The sequence below is a fragment of the Phascolarctos cinereus genome, unplaced genomic scaffold, assembly GCF_003287225.1.
Source record: "Phascolarctos cinereus isolate Bilbo 61053 unplaced genomic scaffold, phaCin_HiC Scaffold_2;HRSCAF=192, whole genome shotgun sequence".
NCBI classification, from domain to species: Eukaryota; Metazoa; Chordata; class Mammalia; order Diprotodontia; family Phascolarctidae; genus Phascolarctos; species Phascolarctos cinereus.
Window position 1 is genome coordinate 263,093,952 of NW_027555625.1, and position 22,425 is coordinate 263,116,376.

General features: G+C 40.9%; 2 protein-coding genes across 17 annotated transcripts in view; one reads left to right on the forward strand and one right to left on the reverse strand.

Annotated features, from left to right (window-relative positions):
• Window positions 1-6,900, forward strand: part of TSC1 (TSC complex subunit 1) — a 40,965-nt gene extending 34,065 nt beyond the window's left edge. For all 12 annotated transcript variants that reach the window (XM_020973452.2, XM_020973455.2, XM_020973459.2 and 9 more), the window contains one exon: window positions 1,071-6,900. In XM_020973452.2, coding sequence (XP_020829111.1) covers window positions 1,071-1,590 — 520 coding nt within the window. In that variant the 3' untranslated portion in view covers window positions 1,591-6,900. The remainder of the gene's footprint in view (window positions 1-1,070) is intronic.
• Window positions 6,901-8,254: 1,354 nt separating this feature from the next.
• On the reverse strand, window positions 8,255-22,052 carry SPACA9 (sperm acrosome associated 9). 5 transcript variants are annotated; one of them, XM_020973476.2, is made up of 6 exons: window positions 21,906-22,051; window positions 16,601-16,778; window positions 13,017-13,219; window positions 9,426-9,573; window positions 8,690-8,749; window positions 8,255-8,325 (listed from the first exon to the last, which is right to left on the reverse strand). In XM_020973476.2, the coding sequence occupies exons 2-5, from the start codon at window positions 16,742-16,744 to the stop codon at window positions 8,738-8,740; spliced, it is 507 nt and encodes a 168-aa protein (XP_020829135.1). In that variant the 5' UTR covers window positions 16,745-16,778; window positions 21,906-22,051; the 3' UTR covers window positions 8,255-8,325; window positions 8,690-8,737. The 5 variants fall into 5 exon arrangements, 4 of the variants coding, with proteins under 4 accessions (XP_020829135.1, XP_020829136.1, XP_020829134.1 ...); XR_013484719.1 differs by having other exon boundaries at window positions 8,690-9,573; window positions 21,906-22,052; XM_020973477.2 differs by lacking the exon at window positions 8,690-8,749.
• Between the last annotated feature and the right edge of the window lie 373 nt (window positions 22,053-22,425).

Sequence of the window (22,425 nt, forward strand, 5' to 3'; positions counted from 1 at the left end):
ACATCCTGGGTTTAATCGTGCCTGTGTATACTGACATATACTTACTATAACTCTGGGCAAGTCACTTAACCTCTTAAATAGTTGCCCAGGCAACTTTCTAAAGATTTAATTTGCAGGGCAGATGCTGTTATGCATCAATAAGGAGGAGTTTTCTTATTGTGAATTCCCTGTATCAGTTAAATCTCCTGTCTGGTACAAAACATAAATAAGATCCTTAAAATATAGTCTTGATAGTGGATCTACTAGATCAAAGGGTATGATCCCTTTTTTTGGAGGGGGGAGGAGGCAATTGGGGTTAAGTGACTTGCCCAGGGTCACAAAGCTTGTGTCTGAGGCCACATTTGAACTCAGATCCTCCTGACTCTAGGGCTGGTACTCTATCCACTGTGCCACCTGGCTGCCCCGTGGTCCTTTTTAAAACTTGTTATATTGCCAGATTGCTTTCCCAAAAGACTACATGAGTTTAAAATTCGACCAATAATATAATAGTGCCTTTTCCTACACACACTGAAACATTAAATTTTATCTTTTTAAACAATTTTTGCCATTTTAATGGGAGGTGAAAATGTCTCTAACTGATTTAATAAGCATTTCTTTTTATTAAAGGGTTTGAACAGTTTAACTAATGATTATAATTTGTTTCCTCATTTAAACCTTTTGTTTATGTACCAAGGCAATTTGGTTTGTCAAAGAGGTCCCCTTTCAACTCACACCCTTCTAGAAGAAATTCTGTGTGAGTCCCTAAGACATTTTAAGTTCCTAAGATATTTTTGCATAGCCTCCCTTAACTCCAGGATGGTAGGAGTCAGCAATAATTTTTAAATCTCCATTTACTTTCATAAAGTTTTGAGTTAAATTTCACAAAGACCTGGGAGCTCATGCTTATTCCTGATTCTGCCCCCACTGTGTTGTATAAAGTGCGTCACAAACTAGATGAGTTGGTTAGGGTTAGCAGATCTGAACCAATAGCCATTTCTGAGTTGGTGCTGTTATAACAGTTAGCTTTTAGATGACAATGCAAATCATAACCATTATCTTTTTTTTCCCCCACCTTCATTTGTCATTAACAGGCTTGACTGTTGTAATGAAGGTTGCCCCGATTCACTGGTAGGGCACAACGAAGAGGCCGCTGGCCGAAATGGTGAAACTAAGACCCCCAAGTCTGGTAGCAGCCGGGGCAGTAGTGGCAGCAGAGGAGGTGGAGGTAGTAGCAGCAGCAGCAGTGAGCTTTCTACCCCCGAAAAACCCCCAAACCAGAGGGTAGGGCCATTCAGCAGTCGGTGGGAAACAACTTTAGAAACTTCCACCAGCATCCCTGTGACTGTTGGCTCACTTCCCAGTTCAAAGAGCTTCCTAGCCATAAAGGCTCGAGAATTGTTTCGTAATAAAAGTGAGAGCCAGTGTGATGAGGATGGCTTGACCAACAACAGCCTTTCTGAGACACTAAAGACTGAACTGTACAAAGATCCAAGCACGGAAGCAAAAGCCCCCCTGGGCCTAGACAACCCTCACCCCTCTCCCAAAAACCAGGAAAGTGTTGGACAGCTTCGTATCATGGACTACAATGAGACTCAGCATGAACCCAGTTAAAGGATGATGGTCAATCAGTGTTAACTTTCATATTCTTGGCATAGAATGGGAGGCATGAATGCAAGTGTAAAAGCTTTCATTTTTCCAGGCTGTGAGTAGCTAGCTCCTGCCATGGAAATAGGACTGAGCTCCTTTTGACAAAAGACTGAATGCAGAATGGTGTTTGGATCTGGCATTGAAATGCCTCTGACCTTTCTCTTGACTCTTATCTAAACCTCTCCTTTCTTTCCTAGCAGTGTGTGCTAACCCAAGGGCCAGTTTGCATTCATAAGTATCTTTATTTTCTTCCTCCTTTCCCCAAATGGTTGCATCCTATAAACCTGTGCAATATGAGGCCAAATTTAATCTTTGAATCTAACGCACACAACTTTCTGCTTTACTGAAGCTCAAGTAGCTTGCCCAGCTTTCAGTGCAGAACCAGTTAATTGGTGGTGGTACAGGTAAGTCTGTTTTTTTTTTTCCTTTCTAGGATGCAGTTTACAGAGCCAGTTGCCTTCAGGTGAAGGCTTCTAAATGCATATGTTTTTTTCTCCCTGCTTTCTGGTTCTGAAGTTCAGCACCCAAAGCAGTGGATCAAGAAAAAAAGTGGTGTGTTATTCACCCTTATGTTCTTTGGAGGCTCTGATAATGCTTCCTAGAAAGTTTGGTGTGAACACACTCTTTGGCCATTTCAAAGAACTGGAGCTGGAGCTGTGGGGTTTGGTGAAGCACCATCCCTCCTTCCCCTCTACCTCTTATTTATTTGGTGTTGGCTGAAAAGCTGGTACTCTTCTGACTACAACTGGGGGGGGTGTGCAGGTGATGAAACCCAAACTCTGGGGAGAGAAAGAATGGAGACTGGAAATTTACCTAAGGAACCCTTGTGGAAGAGTTAATGTGTCCCCAGGCAAATCTTGGGCTGGCTGAACCTTTTTCCTTCCGTTTTTTTATCAGTTTCTTTTTGTGATTCTCTCCTTGTTCATCTCAGTCTCTAATACTGCACCAGAAATGATCAGAAGTTCCAAAGAAATCTCCTCAATGTCATTTGTTATGTAGCTATGTGACCATCTTTTCTTAGGTCTGGCCTCAGTATGGCTTAGGCCAACATAATAGCTACAGCTTTTTTCCATACTAACTGTAACTTTGTATGTTAGGTACTTGGTTTGCAGGTAGGATGGAACTAATGAATTCCAAGTTTCAGTGGTGATGGGTTTTGAGGGAAAATTTGTGAAGTTGTAACCAATACGGATCAACACAGGTCCCATTTGGATGATCAAACATATGTGGACAAGGGATGACTGTGTACTTCAGACAACTGCCAGGGGAGAGTGGCAGAAAACCCAGCTCTGCCAAAGCCTTGAAAATGTTAGAAACCTAAGAAATGCTTCAATTGGAATATTAGGTAGCAAATGAAGACTGGAATTACAAATAATGTTTTGAAGCCTAGAGGATGACCCATGGGCTACAGATAATTATAAAAAGAATAGAGGTGTGGGGGAAGCCAGGGGAAGATGAAGATTCTTAAATCTTACTGAGCAAGGAAATGCAGGAAACTCCATGCTTTAAAAATAAGTGGTAATAAGACTTAACTCTAGTATCCCTTCCCATGTTGAGACTGAGCAGGAAGTGACTGCACTAGAATTGGCAAAATTAGGCTGGCTAATAATATGGGGACCTCTGATATCCACACCTAATTTGGTTGAATATTTCATCAGGACGAGATGTGGAGGTAAGGGGGTTTTATTGTTGTTGTTTGTGGATGTGTGTTTGGTATTTTTAATGAGTTGGCTTAGAGAGTACTTTAGAATAGTAGGCTGAAACTTGTCTAGGATTTGTTCATGGGCAACCCAATGTTTCAGTAACTATCACAACACACTTAGTTTGATATTTCTGGTTGGAGAAGGAAAGCCCCAAACTTTTAATAAGAGGTCATTCATTTTTAGGAGAGGCAACAAAGACAAAACACCATTTCTAACTGAAAAGTTATGGTAACCCTAGAAATGTCTTAAACATACCCTCTTACAAAGCCCAGGAAAAACATGTGCTAGAAGTTGAAAAATACTAGGTACTTGAACAAAAGCCCTGTATGGCTAACAAGTGAATTAAAGATGGCCTTTGGAAGGAGAAAAAAAAAGATTTTTATCTTTATAGTTTTATATATACATACATACATACACACACACACACACACACACACACACATATCTGGAGAGATTGTACAAACGCTCATTTTTAAAACAGAGGTGATCTGGTATAAATATCTGACTGGGAGTCAGAACAGTTCTAATCCCAGCTCTTCCACTAACTTAAACTATGACAGTGGCTAGGTTTCTGAACTTCAGTTTCTGTAAAATAAGGAAGGTTGGGCTAAATAACTTACAAGGTCCCGTTCAGGTCAAATATTCTGTAAGTAAATAAAACTTTAAGTCTACAGTGGATGAAGATCAAATATAAAATAGGCTAAAAGAAATCATTCTGCATATACTTTTTGAAGGAGCTAAAAGCCAATAGTGCAATTCTTTAATTACATGGTTAAGCTAGAAAGTCAGTGGGAACACTGGATCATAGTACAAAAAGTTCTTCAGGGAATAAGGATGTAGAAGAGAGGCTGCTCTCCATTCCTGAATTCTCTTAAAGTAAATGGATCAGAATTATTTGAACAAATAGTGGCACAAGCACAGGGTGTCCTAGACCAATATCAAATTAAGTATAAATAAAAGAATCAAAGCGTTATCAAAAAACTAAATGGTAAAAATTAAGGAACTTTTCGGCCAGATATGCAACCAGTAAGAAACGTTCACCAGATCAGAGAACTACTAGATTATCACTGATTCCCATTCCTTGGGGAGACTTTGAACTCTAGACTAGTGAGTCTGGTGCCTGTGAAGCTGGTAGAATCAATTATGAAGGATAGTAACAAGAACATAAGTAGAATACAGTGGACCTTTGCATGGCAGAGTTGGAAGGAAGGGAAATTATGTGCTAACAATAGGAAGAAATCATGCCTGAATCTGCTCAAATTTGAAGGTGTAAATTTTAGGCTTTCCCAATGCCTTTGACAAAAGTCTTATCAGAAAGTTGAAAATTGAGTTACTCTTGGATTAGGAAGAATGTTTGCCCATGGATGGGGAGCTTGCTTAGAGAAGTGAACCGAAGTGTGTAGGATAATGGTCAATGATTCTGTGGATAGGATAGTAACAGGATTCTTAGAAGCAATCATATAACATTTTTACAAATGAAATAAATATCAAAGGTTTGTGGGTGACACTCAGCTTTTCTGGGTAGTGGAATAACAAGCCTGTGGGTATGTGCTTCAGGAAAATTTCATGAGGTCTAAGTGGGGGAAAAAGATGACAGATGAACTTCAGTGTGAGCAAGTGTCAATAATGTACTTGTTCCAAATCATACTTTAAAAGATGAGCTGTTAACATCTAAGAAAGATCTGAGAATTATTACCTTTTTTGAGAACAATGTTGCTATAGCTTGAAAAGTCTTTGAAGAGTGGAAACAAACTTTATTAGGAAGGGAATTGAAAACACAAACATCCAAACCATGACTCTTCTGCTTATGCAATATATGCAATTTGATTTGCTTAGGAAGGATAAAGCCAAAGACTAGGCAACAGGGTGACAAGGACGAGGCAGGCAATGATGGGAGTTTTTGTGAGGACAGACAAAAATGAAAAATAAAATTTGTCAAGAAAGGCTGAGTGGATGTGGTCAAAATTTATAAAATTATGGAAAGAATTACTAAAGGAAAAGGTGGCCTTTTCCACCAAATCTTGGAAAATTATAACTAGAGGTACCCTTTTGAATCTAGAAAGACATAATTTTAGAAAAGCTTAAGTACTGCTTGATAGTGGCTAGCAAACTTTTGGAACATAATAATAAGGTGGTTTGGAGGTAAAAAGTACAGGTTCAAGAAAGATTAACATTAATTTATGAAAGGTTGATCCATAATAGGTTATTAAGAGAAACTAGGGCTGGGGCATGTCCCTAGCCTTTTGAAGTTGCTTCAGCAAGAATAGCCATGTTTTCTCACAATGGCCTTTGGTTGTCAATATCAGACAAAATACTGGGCCGAGTGGATCATTATTGGTCTGACCAAGGATGATATGTTTCAAATAGTTGATGGAGAAATGAGTGTTTTGGACAGGTTAGCCTGTTGCATTCTTCACTCTTCATGGTACATGCTTTATAGTTGCCCCATAATGAGTGTTTGAAATTGTATCTTGTCCAAAGCTGTGTGTATGTGTGTATACATCTTTTTGTAAGTTTTCAGAATAGTCTCACTTGCAAGTTAATTGCACCTATCTAAGCTTTTACCAGTAGGAACTTTGTCCAGCTGAATAAGGGATGGGTTTATGTAAGGGAATTGGCCCCCAAGTTGCTGCTGTGTGCCCTTGTCTTATATTTGGCTCCAGAATCCATTGTTTAGCTACATGTGTGCTTAATGAAAACATAACGGTTCAGTTTTCTAAAACAATCCTGCAATCTATATGTGCTAATAATATAAGGGGGAAAGTGAATTCTGGTTTGTTCACAAAGTTAAGCTGGCACCACCGTAAATGGGCAGTGCTGTCTACCTAACATAACTTTACTACCCCGAGATGAGGTAATGAAGGTAGAGTGTCTTTCTTTGTCCCTTCTTTCCCCATTGCTCAGTGGATAATAGATAAATGTAACTTTAAAACCACAAAAATTATCCTTGAGTAAACAGACTAGCTTACCTACTGAGCTAGATCTCCTTTCAGAGGATACGAGAATTTGAAACCTGTAGGCTGAGTCCAGGTGCCATGTTTGGAGGGAGGGGGTGTTCTTTATAGCAGGATCATATGCTGTTGATTCCAATATGGGTTTACCCAGGAGCACCAGGTGTTTTACACTAGGAAGAATTGGGAATCACTTTCAGAAGACTTTGTTTTTCTATGGACCATGAAGATTATGGAGGAACAAATTTTTTGCTAAAGACATAATCTAGTTTTGTAAACCTCAACTATGGAACTTCAGAATAATAGAGTGAACTTGCAGTTTAAAGGGATCCTTTGGCAAAGTGGCAACACTTCTTTTTTTAACTGCTTTTAGTTCAAATCTAAAAATGTCATCTTTTGTCAAAAAGGTTCAATCCGTTCCCTGCCTCACGCTTGTAAGCATGTCAGAAACAATCCACAGTAAATGCCATAAATATGAACTGCAAAGGAAAATGGTACAATCTTAGTGAATGAGAATTGGAATCAAAAGGTTTTGCTGTCCTTACTAGAATGTTCTAAAAATGTCAAGGCAGTTGCTTGTGTCTAACTGTGAACAAATAAAAATTTATTGTTTTGCACTATTTTCCTGTGTTAAACTGAGATGGGGGACATGTGCTAGCCTCTGAGGATGTGAGGGCAAAGGTTATGGTTTTTAAATAATACAAAACGGTTTTAATTCTCTTTAATATACAAAATCCTTTTCAGTTTTAACTAACTTGGCTAGGGACAGTATGTTACCAAGTCCAAGATTTGGGGTTTGCTTGCTAATACTGAATGCCTAGCCCAGGGTTTCATATATAGATATTTAATAAGTGTTTCTTTTAATTGAATCTATAGCAGAGAAACTGATATGTACCTGGATCATACCTTGTGGTTATGACCAAAAAGGGACCAGACAAGAATGGATAACTTGGTGTAAACACTATCAGCAGTAGACAACTAGCTGAAAACGGTCAGGAGTGTCATCCTTGTATCCTAAGGTTATTAACTTCTCAAAACTTACCTGGAATACTTTTAGTAGATGAAATTATATGCTTGAGTTGTCAGATTTTTTGTTCAGTACTGAGCCTTGCTCATAGGAATTTTTAGGTGAGACAAGGTGACTAATAAAGCAACAATAGTAATGTAAAATAATGTATAAAAATTTATTTTATTTCTTTGTCTGCCTTTGTCCTTATTTTGTTTAGGGTCCACTGGATAGAGTCAGCACACCAGTGATTAGAAAAATATTTGCAACATTTGTAGCTTGTTATCCTATGAAGAACTGTCTATCACTTCAGAAGACTTGCTTCTTTTGTGGACCTCAAAGATTATGGAGGAATTGATTTATGTTAAGGTTTTTAACATAAGTTAACTAAAGTTAACTAAAATTCTGACAACTCAAATGTACAGTAATTTGATTCCATTAGACAACTGAAAAGTCTTAATTTTCCAAGGAACTCTTCTGTCTTTGTGACCATTTTGAACTTTTTTTCCCCTAGGTATATGAAGAATTACTTATATGCCACTACCACCCTAACAATGGCATCTCAAAATTGAAATTTTATTCAAGCTATGTGATCGTGACTCTTTGATCTCAGCAAATTTTGCATCCTTGCCTATATCGTCTCTTCCACCCACCTCCTACCTCCCCAATCCCTTCAGTGGCCCTGCTGTTTAAAATTAAGGCTTTTATTTAAAAAAAATAAAAAGGATTCTCTCCCCCCCCCTTTTTTTACCCTAGCTAACCTAAAGTTAGGATTTTTTCTTGTTTAACACCTGTGGCTAGTTTAATAAGATTATATACTAATTGAGCAAGTAATGATCTGGATTACACTGAAAAGACCTGACTTAATAGTTTCTGTTTGTCTGATGACAGTTTGATGTCCTTGGATATTTTAGGATAAATCGAGGGGTACAGTAAGGGGAAAATCCCAATAAACCAAGCCAGAAAAATAGCTGGTGGAGCACTTTAATTCTTGAGTGTCCCCCCCGAGGAAGCAAGAGTACAGAAGCTAAGTCGCCCCCTGTAAAGGGAAAATCAATAGTCAGACATCAGTACTGGTAGAACTTGATGCTAGTGGCACATTTAAAAAAAGTTGGACTACAAATGATTCTGAAACAGTGTGAATCTGCTAATATGACATAGTAGTAGGAATAGAGAATAGGCAGTAGGAACTGATTCCATTCAGTTACTAGTTTTACTCCAAAGAACTAAAAGCACTTTAAAAGGTCAGCACAACAAATATCACATAAATTCCTGTAAAGTGAGAAGCAAAGGAGCATCTTCGTTTTGCAGGCAAGAAACTAAAGGCAGAGAAAAATTGTGGCTTGACTAAAGGTACATGGTAGTCATGGGGTAGAGAACAGAACCCAGGTGATTTGACTCACCAGGTATGTCAAATGGAGGAGATGGGGAACACTTTACTCCCTGCTTTCCTACTTGTTCACCTGTACGGGAAGGGAGGAATTTTAGACCAAGATGAGGCAGCTCACAAAGTTTTAGTGGAGCCACCCTGTTCCCCTTATTCTGAATACCACCCCCCTCATCATGCTTTCCTCCAATCTATTCATAGAATGAGCCTCCACACCTGAAGCCCAGAGTGACTTGTAGGTCATATAACAGCAAAGCTGGACTAAACTTAAGTCCCCTGACTCCTAATCCTGAGCTCCTTCCATTACACCACTTTATTCCTCACCTAAGTTGAGACCTGCTTCTGTTGGTATGTGACCTTATTCATAGGCTGGGAAAAGGTGGAGTAAGAGGGAAAAGGAAAGGGGAAGTGGCTTATAGTACTGTCTGGGCCAGCCCATTTTCAAGTCAAAATATGGCAGAGACTATGGGGGGAGGGAGGCAATAGAAGTGGAAAACTTAGTGGATACCAAATTAAGTAAGAAACCACCCCCAACTTAACCATTTTAAAATGTTTGGCTTTAATTTTTAAAGGTTAGGTCCACCAGGTGGTCTCCAGGGAGGAATGAAAACTTTCCTTTCATTTTTCCCTCTAGATTTGTAATGTTTCTTAGGGTCCCTATTTCTTTCTTTCCTAGCCAAAGTCTTTGTGGCAATGGAATGGCAGCTAAGTTTGCCTCCTGCACTCTTCTTTTCACCCTCCTGGTCACTCACATGCTGAATTGCTTTTCGTGGTAATTTCTCAGAGTGGGCTATCCATTCTTTCATTAAGTCCAATGTCACAGGAATAAGACTCACAACTCCTCCATAGTGATTCCTTGCCTCATCACAGCTTAAGTGGTTGACCACATCATGCGGGTATCTGTAGGGTTGGAAAAAGAGCTCGATCAGTAAGCAGGAGTCAATCATTCCTACCCAGTCCCAAGCTTTTGCTGCAAAGGGTTTGTTTAGCCCTGGTTAACACTTGATCTTGCCAAACAATAGTCACTCCGTGCTATGTAATTCATTTATGTTGGGTAGAACCCTGCTTTTGGAGAACAGGCGAAGGCTCCAGAGCTCCTACATGTAGATTTGGATGTGGAGTGATCCACAAAAGCCTGCCTGAGAATAGCTGAGCACCCTAGGGAGGGAAGAGTGGCCCCAGGGCAGGAATGGATCAATCCCATCACTGGCTTGAGAGCTGAGAAAGATGATAATTTTTCTGATTCCCTCATTTTATAGCTGAAGAAAAAGGCCCTGAGAAGTTGTGACATAGGTCACAAAGGTAGCAAGCAAGCATGAAACTAGATCCAAGACTACATTTACCTCTCTGCTAGAATACTTCATACCTACAACCTCACTCCCTCATTGAGCTGGATTTGGGGGTGAGAGTAGGTGCTAGAAAGGGTCAAGGTTACCTAAACTTTTATTAAGAGAAACTTTGTAAGAAAACCCCAAATGGAGTCACGAAGAGTTGGACACAACTGAAATGATTGAACAACATGTATAAGGGAACTGGCCCCTAGGCTGCTTTCTGTGTGTCCTTATTTATATTTGGCTTCCCAATCCATTGTCTAGATAATTGTGTACTGGGTGAGGGAGGTGGGGACTAGGGGTGCCTAGTAATAAGGATGACATTTTGCAGAAATGAATGGTAGTATACTGTGTGCTAGGGGGTGTGAAGCAGACAACCTATGGCAGAAAGTAGGATTTGAGCTGAGTTTTGAAGCAAGGGAATCCCAGAGATGGAGAGGAAGAGGAAGGGCACCCCAAGCATGAGGAATAGCCAATGAAAAGTCATAGACAACAAGCTATTCCCCAATCGATAAATGGCCCAAGGATATGAACAGATAGTTCTCAGAGGAAGAAATGAAAGCCATCTATGGTCACATGAAAAAATGCTCTAAATCATTATTGATTAGAGAAATGCAAATCAAAACAACTCTGAGGTACCACATCACACGTATGAGATTGGCCAACATGACAAAACAGGAAAATGATAAGTGTTGGAGAAGATGTGGGAAAATTGGAACACTAATGCATTGTTGGTGGAGTTGTGAAATGATCCAACCATTTTGGAGAACAATTTGAAACTATGCCCAAAGGGTTATAAAAATGTGCATACCCTTTGACCCAGCAATAGCACTTCTAGGGCTATATCCCAAAGAGATCATACAAATGGGAAAAGCACCCACATGCACAAAAATATTTATAGCAGCTCTTTTTATGGTGGCAAAGAATTGGAAATTGAGAGGATGCCCATCAATTGGGGAATGGCTGAGCAAGTTGTGGTATATGAATGTAATGGAATACCGTTGTGCTATGATGAACAGGCTGACTTCAGAAAAACCTGGAAAGACTTGTATGGTCTGATGCTGAGTGAAGTGAGCAGAACCAAGAGAACTTTGTACACAATAAGAGCCACGTTGTGCGATGACTAATGTTGATAAACTTAATCCTTCCCAGCAACACAAGGATCTAAGACATCTCCAGAGGCCTTGTGATGGAAAATGCTATCCACATCCAAAGAAAGAACTATAGAAGTTGAATTGCCATTTTTTTCCCTCTTCTGTTGAGTTTTGTTTCCTCTTTCTGGTGGTTCCTCCTATTGGTTTTAATTTTTACTCACAACATCACTAATGTGAAAATGTATTTAATAGGAATGTAAATGTATAGCTTATATCAGATTATGCTCCATCTCGGGGAGGGTGGTAGGGAGGAAGGGGAAGACAAATTTTAAACTCAAAAGCATATGGAAGTGAAAAGTCATAGAGTCAGGAGGATGGAGGGTTACGTGCAAGGAACATCAAGAAGGGCCAGTGTAGCATACATGGAGAAGAGTGAAATGTAAAAAGACTAGAAAGGAAGGGGCCAAGGTTGTAAAATACTATAAATGCCAAACAAAAGATTAGTAGGGAGGTGACATGGGCAGACCTGCATTTTAGGAAAATCACTTTGACAACTGAGTGAAAGATGGATTGGACTATGGAAAGACTTAAGGGAGCAGACCAATAAGAAAACTATTGCAATAATCCAAGGGAGAAGAAGCAGGAGGGGCCGATGAACTGTGATGGTGGCTGTGAGAGTAAATAGAAGGGGACATATACAAGAGACATTTTGAAGATAATAATAGCTAGCATTTCAATGGCACTTTAAGGTTTGCAAAGTATTTTACATTTGTTATCTCATAGATATTTGGCACCAGATTCGTTAATGTGGGGTGAGGAGTTGAAAGTGACACTGAGGTTATGAGTCTGAAGGAGCAGGATAATCATAGACCCCTTAAAAGCAATAGGATAGTTTGGAAGAGGGGGAGGTTTGGAGGCAAAGATATGTCTGGGGCATATTGAGTTTGAGAACTTAGTTTCAAGATGTCCAAAGGAGAGTTGGTGACAGAAGACTGGAGCTCAGGAGAGAGGTTAGGGCTGGCTGGATGTAGGAATCTGGAAATCAACTGCAGAGAGATGATAAATGAACCTGAGGGAGCTGTTGAAATCACCAAGTGAGACTGGGGAAAGAGACAAGGGCCCAAGACAGAACCTTAGTATACCCAGGGTTAGTAAGATCTAGATGATCTAGCAAAGGAGATCGTTCTCAGAATCAAATTTGTTTTGATTCGCTTTATTTTCAAACCTATGCTATAGACATCCCTTTGAGGAGAATGAAGGTGGGTCAAGAAATCTAAGAATGTTATTACTTTCTAAGGACCTGGGACCCTTTGAAACACTTATAATGGGTTATTTCCCAGGGTTCTATTTTCCATTCCCCCTCAGGGTGGTGGTGGCTTTAGTGAATTTGAGATTCCAAGTTGGTCCCTCTCTTAGTCTGTGGTTTTCTAGAAAGTTATTTGGGTAATTCCACTATGCAGTGCTATGGAAGAAATGGGAATGAGGGAGGACAGTTCTGAGATTACCCCCAGGTAATTAATGATACTTAGTATTTGTGTAGGCCTTTAGAGTTTGCAAAATGCTTGGCTCACAATAACTTTGGGAGGCAAATATTAAAAGTATTAAGCTGTGTGACTCTGGGCAAGTCACTTAACCCCAATTGCCTCCCCCCCCCAAAAAAGTATTAGCTTTATTTTTTTTAGGGGAGAAAACTGGGGTCTGGTGGAGTTTTAATTGACTACACAACTAGTAAATATCAGAAAAAAGCCTTGCATCCAGGTCTCTTACATCCAGCACTCAAGACAACAGCTAGCATCATTGGATTGCTCAGAGCACATCCTGTGTCTTGCAACCTTGGAAAGGAAGAATGAAGGCTAGTTTTGCAGGACTCTGCAGAAGTCTCACAAAGTCTCAGAGGTGAGAATGAGGAAGGCCCTACCTTGCCCGGAGGCAGCTCAGATCATTGCTTTGGCTGACAAGGATTTTGCATTTCTCCAAGATGTTGTTGCTGGCTGGGGTGCCAGGATGCAGGGACTCAAATTGTTGGCAGAGCTTGCTCAACTCAGTGCAGAGTTTTAGGAACATTTGAAGGATCCGATTGTCGGTACTGTTGTTACAGTAGTGGTCCATATAGTTCTGCACCTGCAGGAGTATGTGGGTGTGACACAGGTCAGTGGTGTTCCCAGCCATTGACACCTTCCTCCCCACACCCACACCTCAGCTAGGGCCATCCAGAAAGAGCCCAACTGGTATTTTTCCAGCCCAAACCTTTTCAATTTGGAAGGCTCAAACTTTGGTTCCATCCCTTTTGTGGCATAATGCAAAGAACATTGCTTTTGGAGTCAGATGACTTGTATCTGAATCCTTGTAATTGAGTAATTAAATGACTTTAGATAAGTCACTTAACTTTTCTAAGTTTTAGTTTCCATATCTGTAAAATAAGAGGGTTGAACAGGATTATCTATAAGGTGGTTTTACCTCTAAATCCTATGAGGGCATACATCTGCTCCCAGGTGTTAATCAATGAATGATTCTGCTTTAGTTGAGAGGTTTTTCTTAAAATATAGTCATAATAGCTATGATTTATATAATACTTGAGGGTTTGTAAAAGGCTTTACAAATGTTTTCAATTTAATTCACACAACAAGGGTTGTGTTGTACCTACCTGGGAGGTAGGTGCTATTATTTCCATTTTGCAGAGGAGAAAACAGGCTGAGATTAAATAATTTGCCTGAAACAGTATTTGAACTCAGCCCTTTCTAATTCCTACTCTAGCCTTGCATCTGATGTGCACCTAGCTACCTCTAATATCCTAAACAAATAATTATTTAGGGCCAGAAATAAAGTACAAATTGCCATGTCATTACTATGAGTGCTGTGGGAATTTTTCTAGCAGGTTGGCTACACTTTGAGAACCACTATGTCAGCCCAATTCAGTGGTGGGGTTGTCTTGAAGTTTAGCAAAGGACCAGGGACTCATGCAATTGACACAGTTATGAACTCCAGAGTGCTTCCTCATGTGGATAATACTTCGGTAAGGGGCTAGACATTAATCCGGACTCCAGGATTTAAATTTTATACCACAAATCATCTGGGTTTTCAAACATTTTTGCAATATGACATGTCCAGCATTGCAGCCTCCAATTCCAATGTTTTCCAAATGTTTTAAAGTAAGAAATATCATTTTTGTAATAATGGCATTCTCTCTGGCAATATGGAGCCAAGAACTTTAAACAATAGAAGTTTTGTATTTTTAAGTTGGAATGGGGGAAATTTTTATTTTTTCCCCTCTTTCTCTAGAAATTTGAGAACACTTTCACTTTCTGGTTACTGAACAGTAATATTGGATGACAATCTTTTCTTGGTCATAAAAATTTGCTAAAGACCATTAAGTTTGCACGTGGTTGAACTCAGGAACTCGCTCGTAGCTAAAACAAGATTCAGTTGAACCTTTATAAAATACATACTCAGGTCAGAGAACTCTGTTAGGCACTGGAGAAGACACAAAAATGGTAAGACAAGGCACAACTTGGTAGGTGTGCTTTGCCACCTACATCAATAGCCATGATACAAAATAGAACATAAGTGCAGGAGAGACATGCGAGGTTGGAAGCAAGAGTGTCCTGGTAAATGTTTAACATCCGGCTAAACACTACACACTTTTGAAGGTTAATCTGCATTTATTAACGTTTTCTCCATCAATTTCTCAAGTCTAGGCAATCAACAAAACAGTAAGTCAAGTCACAGTTTTTAGCATTTGCGATTTCTGGGGTATAAATGCTCACATTGAAAATTTAACAATCATCTAGGCTGTTGGAGCTGGTCTGGTTGAATGGGACTCCAGAGTTTAAGCAGGCCATTCTCTTTTCTGCTATTCTCACCATTCCAGAGTCACAAAGAGTTTCTCCTACTCCTGCTCATCTCGAGGAAGGGTGGTGGCCCAACCTCCCCTAACCCAGCAAGTCCTCTCTTTAAAGTCTAGCTTCTTTGTTTCTTAATGCAATTGCCTTTTGTTCCTAACTGAAAGCTGTTTTCTTCTCAGATCATTCCTTCTGATTTCTCCTCCAGAAAACAGCTACCTTCTGATTTTACTTTTTGAGTGGAATATAACCTTGCACCGTTGCCCCAGTCTTCGTCTGCTCTAAGCATACCTGAGTGCTGCAACACAAAGCAAACACCATACCTACAGCCAGTGCAGTGCAGGTGAAAGTTTAACACCAGGGTAGGGGTGGGAGTGAGGGTGGGGGTGTGGAGTATACATAGTACCCACTTAAAAAAAAATTTTTTTTTACCCACTTTTAAATTTAATCTGCATTGTTAACATTTTCCCCACCACTAAACAAACCACTAAACACAATAAGGCAAACCCAGATTTTGTAGTGTTTGCCATTGAGGTGTAAATGCTCACATTGAAAACTTAACAATAAACTCTCAGGCCTGTTGGGGCAGGTTCCAACACATCCCTGCCTATAGGAATGGGGCGGGGCGAGGAAGAGAGGGGGAACCTAAACCAGTCCCCTGTAACTACAAGGAGAGGTCGTTGGTATCCAGGTGTGTATGTTTGTCTGTGATTAAGAAGAACCTTGCTTCCCAAGCGCCTCATTATGTTTAAGAAAGGCAGGGCTTGTCAAGTTGAACATTGTTGGAAATAGAACCAAACATTATTTACCAAGAATATACCCGAAATACTCAAAGCTATTTCCTATCTGAAGTCTAGGCACTTGTGAAGGCTAAATCGGTTGGGTATAAGTCTGAACATTGATGGGATGTTATAACAGAGATCCTAGACAAGGTACACAGAGCTAAGAAATAGGGTGTCTTCCTTACTCTGTTGCCAAACTCACAGATCTCTAGTGACCTAGAGACCATAAGATCTAGAACTGCAAAAGGCCTTAGAAACAATCTATTTCAACCCCTTTAGTCTACAAATAAAAGGATAGGCTTGAGGCCCACGAAAGGAAAAGAACTTTCCTAAGGTAACTTGACAAAGAGAAGATTTGGACCTAGGTCCCTGGGCTCCAGTTATGTTCTTTTCACTAGATCATAACTCCCTGAGGGCTTTATGAGGGGTCTGTCTGCCCACAAAGTGGGTAGAGAGCTAACAGGCTTGCCCCTCATGATTTGAGATTGCAGAACAAAGCCCACCAATCTCTTGTCCCTAATCAGAATAGATCTTTCAATAAGTGAGGCCCTCCCTTCCTGTAAGTTTAGAAGGTTCAACTAGAAGGAGTAATGGTTGAAGTTCCAACAAACACTGAGTTGGCCAAGGGTTCTAAGAGCTCACCACAAATACCGTGCTCCTGGGACTTCCTGCCTAGATCCCTCTGGATTCCTTGAGCTTGCAGCAGACACTCTGCCCCTACTATTTAGAAGAGGCCTGCGCTGCACTGTAGGTTGTGCAGGCCTGATTTCGAATCTGGTGCTGTTCTCTGTGACTTTCTCTGTCCTCTTCATCCTTTCCTTGCCTCATTACCTCCCCCTACCCCCAACATTTCCTAGGGGAGACCCACCACTCCCCCATACCTGACCGATGCTTGAGATGGGTCTGATCTTGTCGTGAGCATTCTCCCGGCAGTGCTCCAAGGCTGCAATAAAAGTGAACTGCTGTTGCTGGAAAAGTTTGTAAGTCTGTTCGATGTTCCTGAGTAATTCTTTCACCTCATTCATTGTATTTGAAGCTCATTTAAAAAGTCGTAAAATCCTAGGGGACCAGTAAGGAAGAGGGGGTAAGTCCTCTATTGGCTAGAGCCTTGAGTTTACATAGTGGGCATCTTCCCCACGTGTGCTCAAAAGCAAAGAGAGAAAATCATCCACACCCTCTTTTCTGGGAGGTTCTTGAATTCTGAATCTCAGAGGCCCAAGGCATTACTTTAGTTTTCTGGAGTTGAGGAATAGTTTCTGGAGGATTCCAGTAAGTAGAATCTAAATTAAACTTTTTTTTTTTTTGCTTTTTGGTGAGGCAATCAGGGTTAAGTGACTTGCCTAGGGTCACATAGCTAGTAAGTGCTGTCTGAGGCTGAATTTGAACTTAGGTCCTCCTAACTCCAAGGCCAGAGCTCTATTTGCTGCACCACCTAGCAGCCCTGTAAATTGAACCTTTTAAAAATTCATTCACACACCAAAAAAAAATTTCATTCACCCATTTGATAAACACCTATTGAGCACCTATTCTAGGATGAACTAAGTTATGTCCTAGGAGGGAAATACAAAGATTAGCTAACTTGATCCCTGTCCTCAGGGGATTTACTGGCTACATAGTAACAGACTGCATTGTTGTTCATTATACACACATGTATTTAGATTTCTTTTCTATTTTTGTGAAGAAATGAATGGTAACTGTGTTCAGCTCCCCTTTCTCCCCTTCAGTATATTCTGGTGGCTCCCTGTTGCCTCCAGGATCAAATACATAATCATCAGGCAGTCAAAGAGCTTTATGACCTGCCCCACCCCTAGCACTCCAGTCTTTCCATCCCTTACTTCTCTCCCCCCACTCCTCCATATTCTGCAATCCAGTGACATTGGTTCCCTTACTGCTCTTCAAAAACAGCAACGAACCACTTCACCTCTTGACTTGGTGCATTTTCCCTGATGGCCCCCAAGTCTGGAATACTCTCCCTCCTCCTCTTCGTCTACTGACCTCCCTGGCCTCCTTCCAGCTTCCCTCAGGTACCAGCTAGAATCCCACCTTCTATAAACAGCCTTTCCCGATCACCTTTAATGCTACTGTTTTCCCTCTGTTGACTATTGACAATTAATCCTATATATTTTATATTTGTATAGTGTTGTTTTGCATGTCAGTCTCCCCCATTAGACTGGGAGCTCCTTGAGAGCAGGGACTAATTTTACTTTTTTTTGTGGCCCCATTTCTTAGCACAGTGCCTGACAGGCCCTTAATAAAAACTTGTCAATTGTTGACAAACTGACTGATTGACAGAGAGAAGGCTGTCTGCATTAAAATGAAAGAGAAAAAAAACATCATTATGATATTCTAGCATACAAAGGGACTTTAGAACATAAAATGTTAGAGTTAGGGCTCTCAGAACATAAAATATTTGGCTGCAAGGTACCTTAGGAACAATTTCGTCTATTTTATATATAAGGAAACTGAGAACCAGTGAGGGGAATACCATTCTAGTATATAGTAAAGCTGAGATACCAAATTAATTGTCTTTTACTTTAGACCTTGCTTTCTTGGTTGCCCACTTTCTGGGACAGCCATCTGACTCAGTTACTTATCAATTCTGTCATTCATCTCCTGTGGATTCAGTTACCTGTTGCATCCTGCTCCCTCCCTCCCCAGTAGCTTTCCTAAACCTTATTCATCTTTCTCAGCTCCCAACTCCATCCTCCCCCCTCCCCCCATCTTCACCCTGTATTCTGGAAATATAGAAATTATAAAACTTGAAATTCATTCATTCCCTTTCTGCATACCCCATAAAGTCTTCAATGTTTTCTTCTCTCCCTTCCTCTAGCCACTTCTGATCTGAATGGGGTGTGTGTGTGTGTGTGTGTGTGTGTGTGTGTGTGTGTGTGTGTGTGTGTGCAGGAGCAATAAAGAAACATGCAACCTGCAGTTCATAATATTTCAGACTTTAATGCCTGCATATTCTGGTTTGCATTCCATTCATCTGCACTTATCTTGTCTTCCTAACTAGATTATAACCTACTTGAGAACATATCTTCTCAAGCCTAACTGTGAAAATATACTAAGCCCTTAATGTGTGTGGAATGAAGGTAGCATTTCCATGCATATGAGCTCTGTAAATGTATCCACAGATACAAGTGGATCCCAGAAGTAGTGGTAAGGTTGAAAAGTTACCCAAATCTACCTCCAGGATTAGATGGGCTAAAGGCAAAAGTGGGAGAGAAAGTTATGTTGGTCCTCCAGTTGGCTGCTGACAAAGGCCATGGACTGCACATGGATAGAGTTCCTTCTATACCTACACAGAGGATTCATTTCTTGCCCTATCAGTCCATTCTAGTGAAATTTACCCCTACCCCCAATCCTACACATGGTAGTTATGGCTGGAATTGACTTATGTTGTGCCTCTGAATGCCCAGCTCTAAAAGAGATAGGGGTCAATTTTGGCTACCAAATAAAAAGCGTAGGTCCCAACAATGTTCCCCTTTGGATGCCACATTCTCTCAGGATGCAAAAGCCACCTTGTCTAGTGGTTCCAGAAGCCCTGGAGAGGGAAGCTGCCTCTGCTCTTCATCCTAGTGACTTATGACATGCACACAGAATCCATGTCAAGAGAGCAGCTGTAATAAGCTATCCAAAGTGATGTCTCCTTGTACAAGAGTCACTTGCAACCAAATTAGTATGGATGAAAGTCACAAAGCGAGGAATGTGTGGGGAGAAGTGAGTGAGGAAAAAATGATTACCCAATAGGTTTTAGGCTTTAATTGATTTGTATTTTTCCAGGCTGCAAAAGAAGATTAAATAATGGTATGAAAAGTGCCTACGGCCTAAAATAAACGAGGAGAAAGGCAAGCCATTTCAGAAATGTCCAGGGAGAGAAGTGAACCTCTCCAGTGCAAACTGCAGGTTTTCTTTTGTTCTTTGTTCAAGGAAAGGTGGTGGTGCTAGTGGCAATGGCATCTTCTCCCCTCTTCCCCTCTTTTTGCTCTTCATTGGGGTTTGATGAACCCATGAAGTTAGGTACACTTTAAGAAAACAACTTGCTAAAGAGTCATGATGTTTTAGGGCTGCAAAGATCCTTAGAGATAAATTGTATATAAAGAAACTGACAACCCAAGAAGTCAAGATTCCTCCTTACATCATGCCAGAGCCAGGACCAGAAACCCCCCAAACCTCCAGCTGGTCAGAGCTGGAGGGGAGCTTAGAGGATATCTCATTCAAACCTGTCATTTTACGGATGGGGAAGCTGAGACCCAAAGAGGTGAAGTGATTTATTTGCCCAAGGTCACATAGGGAGTTGGCAGAAGGGCCCTCTTTTGTAAATCTTGTCTGAGTGCTGAGAGACCCAAGCCTGGGGCTGGCAACTGTTGGTATGAAGAACCACCAGCTAAAGTCTTCAAGAATCAGAGTCTAGACCAAAAAAAACCAACCAAACAAAAAACAAACAACAAAAAACCTCCTTATAGTTCCATCAAACACTATTGCTCTTAATGAAAATTGTTTGCTCCATAACTGGAGATAAGAATTCACCTTCTGCTATTGAATTAAGAAGTTAACTCCCTGACTACTCAGCTATTAGTAACACAAGGGAACATTGGGTCTGCTGAACTGGTTAGACAATACTCAACATAGGTCACATAATCTTAAAATGAATCCCCTAAACAATTTTTGTTTAAAAGAAAAAATAGTAGATATACACATAGTAGCACAACTCAGAAATGAAATGAGTTTCTACATTTCTCAGTTCATGGGTTAGCATTGGCTTCATGATTTGATTTATAGCAGAAAGTTTTTCCTGGGATACTGGAAACCCTAAGCCCATATTACAGGACTAAAGCTCAATGCCGGAGTTAAGTTTGTGTTCACTCTGTCTTGCACACAGTAGGCCCTCAGTAGAAATATCTTTGCTGACTAGGGCTTATCAGAAACAATTTGGTTGAGAAGATTTCAACCCCTCAGAGCAGTGTCTACACACAGTAGATAGGTTCCTAATAAATAGAGCAGAGGAATAACAGGAAGGATTTGAGTTTTTCAGAAATTGGGGCATAAATGACATGCCCAAAGCATCAACAATTTCAAACTAAATAAAGGCAGTAGGGGGAAAAGAATGCAGTTTTTGGTGCCAGGAATGCCCCTCCTCCCTTCCCTGAAGGGAAAAATAAGAGTTGAGGAAATTTTAGAACAAAATAGAGGCTATATTACATGTAGAAAACATTTTCATATAGAAAAATTGCCTGATACAAGTGGAATTTCATTATACACTATTTTTCATTTTAAAATTGGTGGGAGGGGACACAAAACTACCAGCATCAAACTTTTCCCACAAAACATTTATCGATTTCAGAGTTTCTGGGAACAGCTCCCATATTTCCCATACTGGGAAATGCTGGTCTGTAGAATAATAATGAAAGAACTGCCCTAATTACTATAAAGAGAATGCTTTGGGGGAAACTGCTTTGAAATTGGCATAGGGTAAGTCTAGATCCTATGGAAACCCCCGGGGGATCAGGCACAACAATTACATTGCCAATTGCAAAATCCAAAAAATCCATGGGGGGAGCCCAGTTTTGCAAGAAGAAAGCATTAACAGTCAACTAAACCCCCCCCAAGATTTCAACCCCTGCCCAGGATATGGAGCCAAACGGCTATCTCGAAAGGACTGGTTGGAGAGATTCTAATTCTCATTCTCCCAAAGGTGTCTCCCCAGGCTTACAGGGGCCACCACATCCAATCTTGTGCTTGATTCCCCAGAACAGGGCCACTTCTTGACTGTGGTGATTTCACCTTCATCCCCTCAACAGATATGGAAATTACAGGACCATAAAATTTGGAGGGAAAGGTCCTTAGAGACAAGATTATCTAATCCAACCTCTTCATTCTATAAGATCTATAAGATCGGTAAACTGAGGCCCAGGGAGAGGAAATGATTTGCCCAAGGTCAGGACTCAGAGACCACTGGCCTGAAGCACTCATGGAAACCAAGCCTCCAGTTGAGGAGGTTTAGTGGTCAGCTAGGGACACCTTACATATCTGCATCTTCATCCCCTTCTCTCATTAATCCTATAAGACCAGCCAACCCTGCCCTGTTGGTAATAACACTAAGTAGAGAGGAGCAGGAAAACTGCTGCTGGGGACTAGCCGTTGCCCCCTTCAGGTGTAAGCCCACCCCCATTTATTTTCATTAACCTTGCTTTCATGTCCAGAAATTGCGGCCGCCTGCCTGGAGTCAGTTGAGCTGCTGCGACCCCACCGGTGCTTATGGGCCCCGGGCACTGCCCGGGATGGGAGCGGGGAGGAGGGAAGAGGGAAGGGGAAAGACTGACCCAGGAAGGGGGTGGGGCTAGAGGGCTATTGTTACTTTGGGTGCCATGGCAATTGGGTCACGAGGCAATCCCCTTCGCAGTAAGCAACCCTACTCCAGGATCTTGGTTCTGAATTTGGGTGTAGGGAAAGAGGATGGTCTCTTTTTGTGCGCCTGTGTGCACAGGAGATTCCATTGGAGCAGAGCTTCCAGTTTTGCCAAGGATTCCCTGTGTGAACTTGAGCAAGTCACTGAATCTTTCAGGGCCTCAGTTTAAACAAGAGAATTAGACTAAATGATCTCGAACGTTTCACTCTAGTTCTGACCCTCCATGAGATGTATGGAACTCCCTCCCCGCCTGGAACCCTCCCCAAAAGGAGAATCATCCTGAGCTCTGAGCTAATC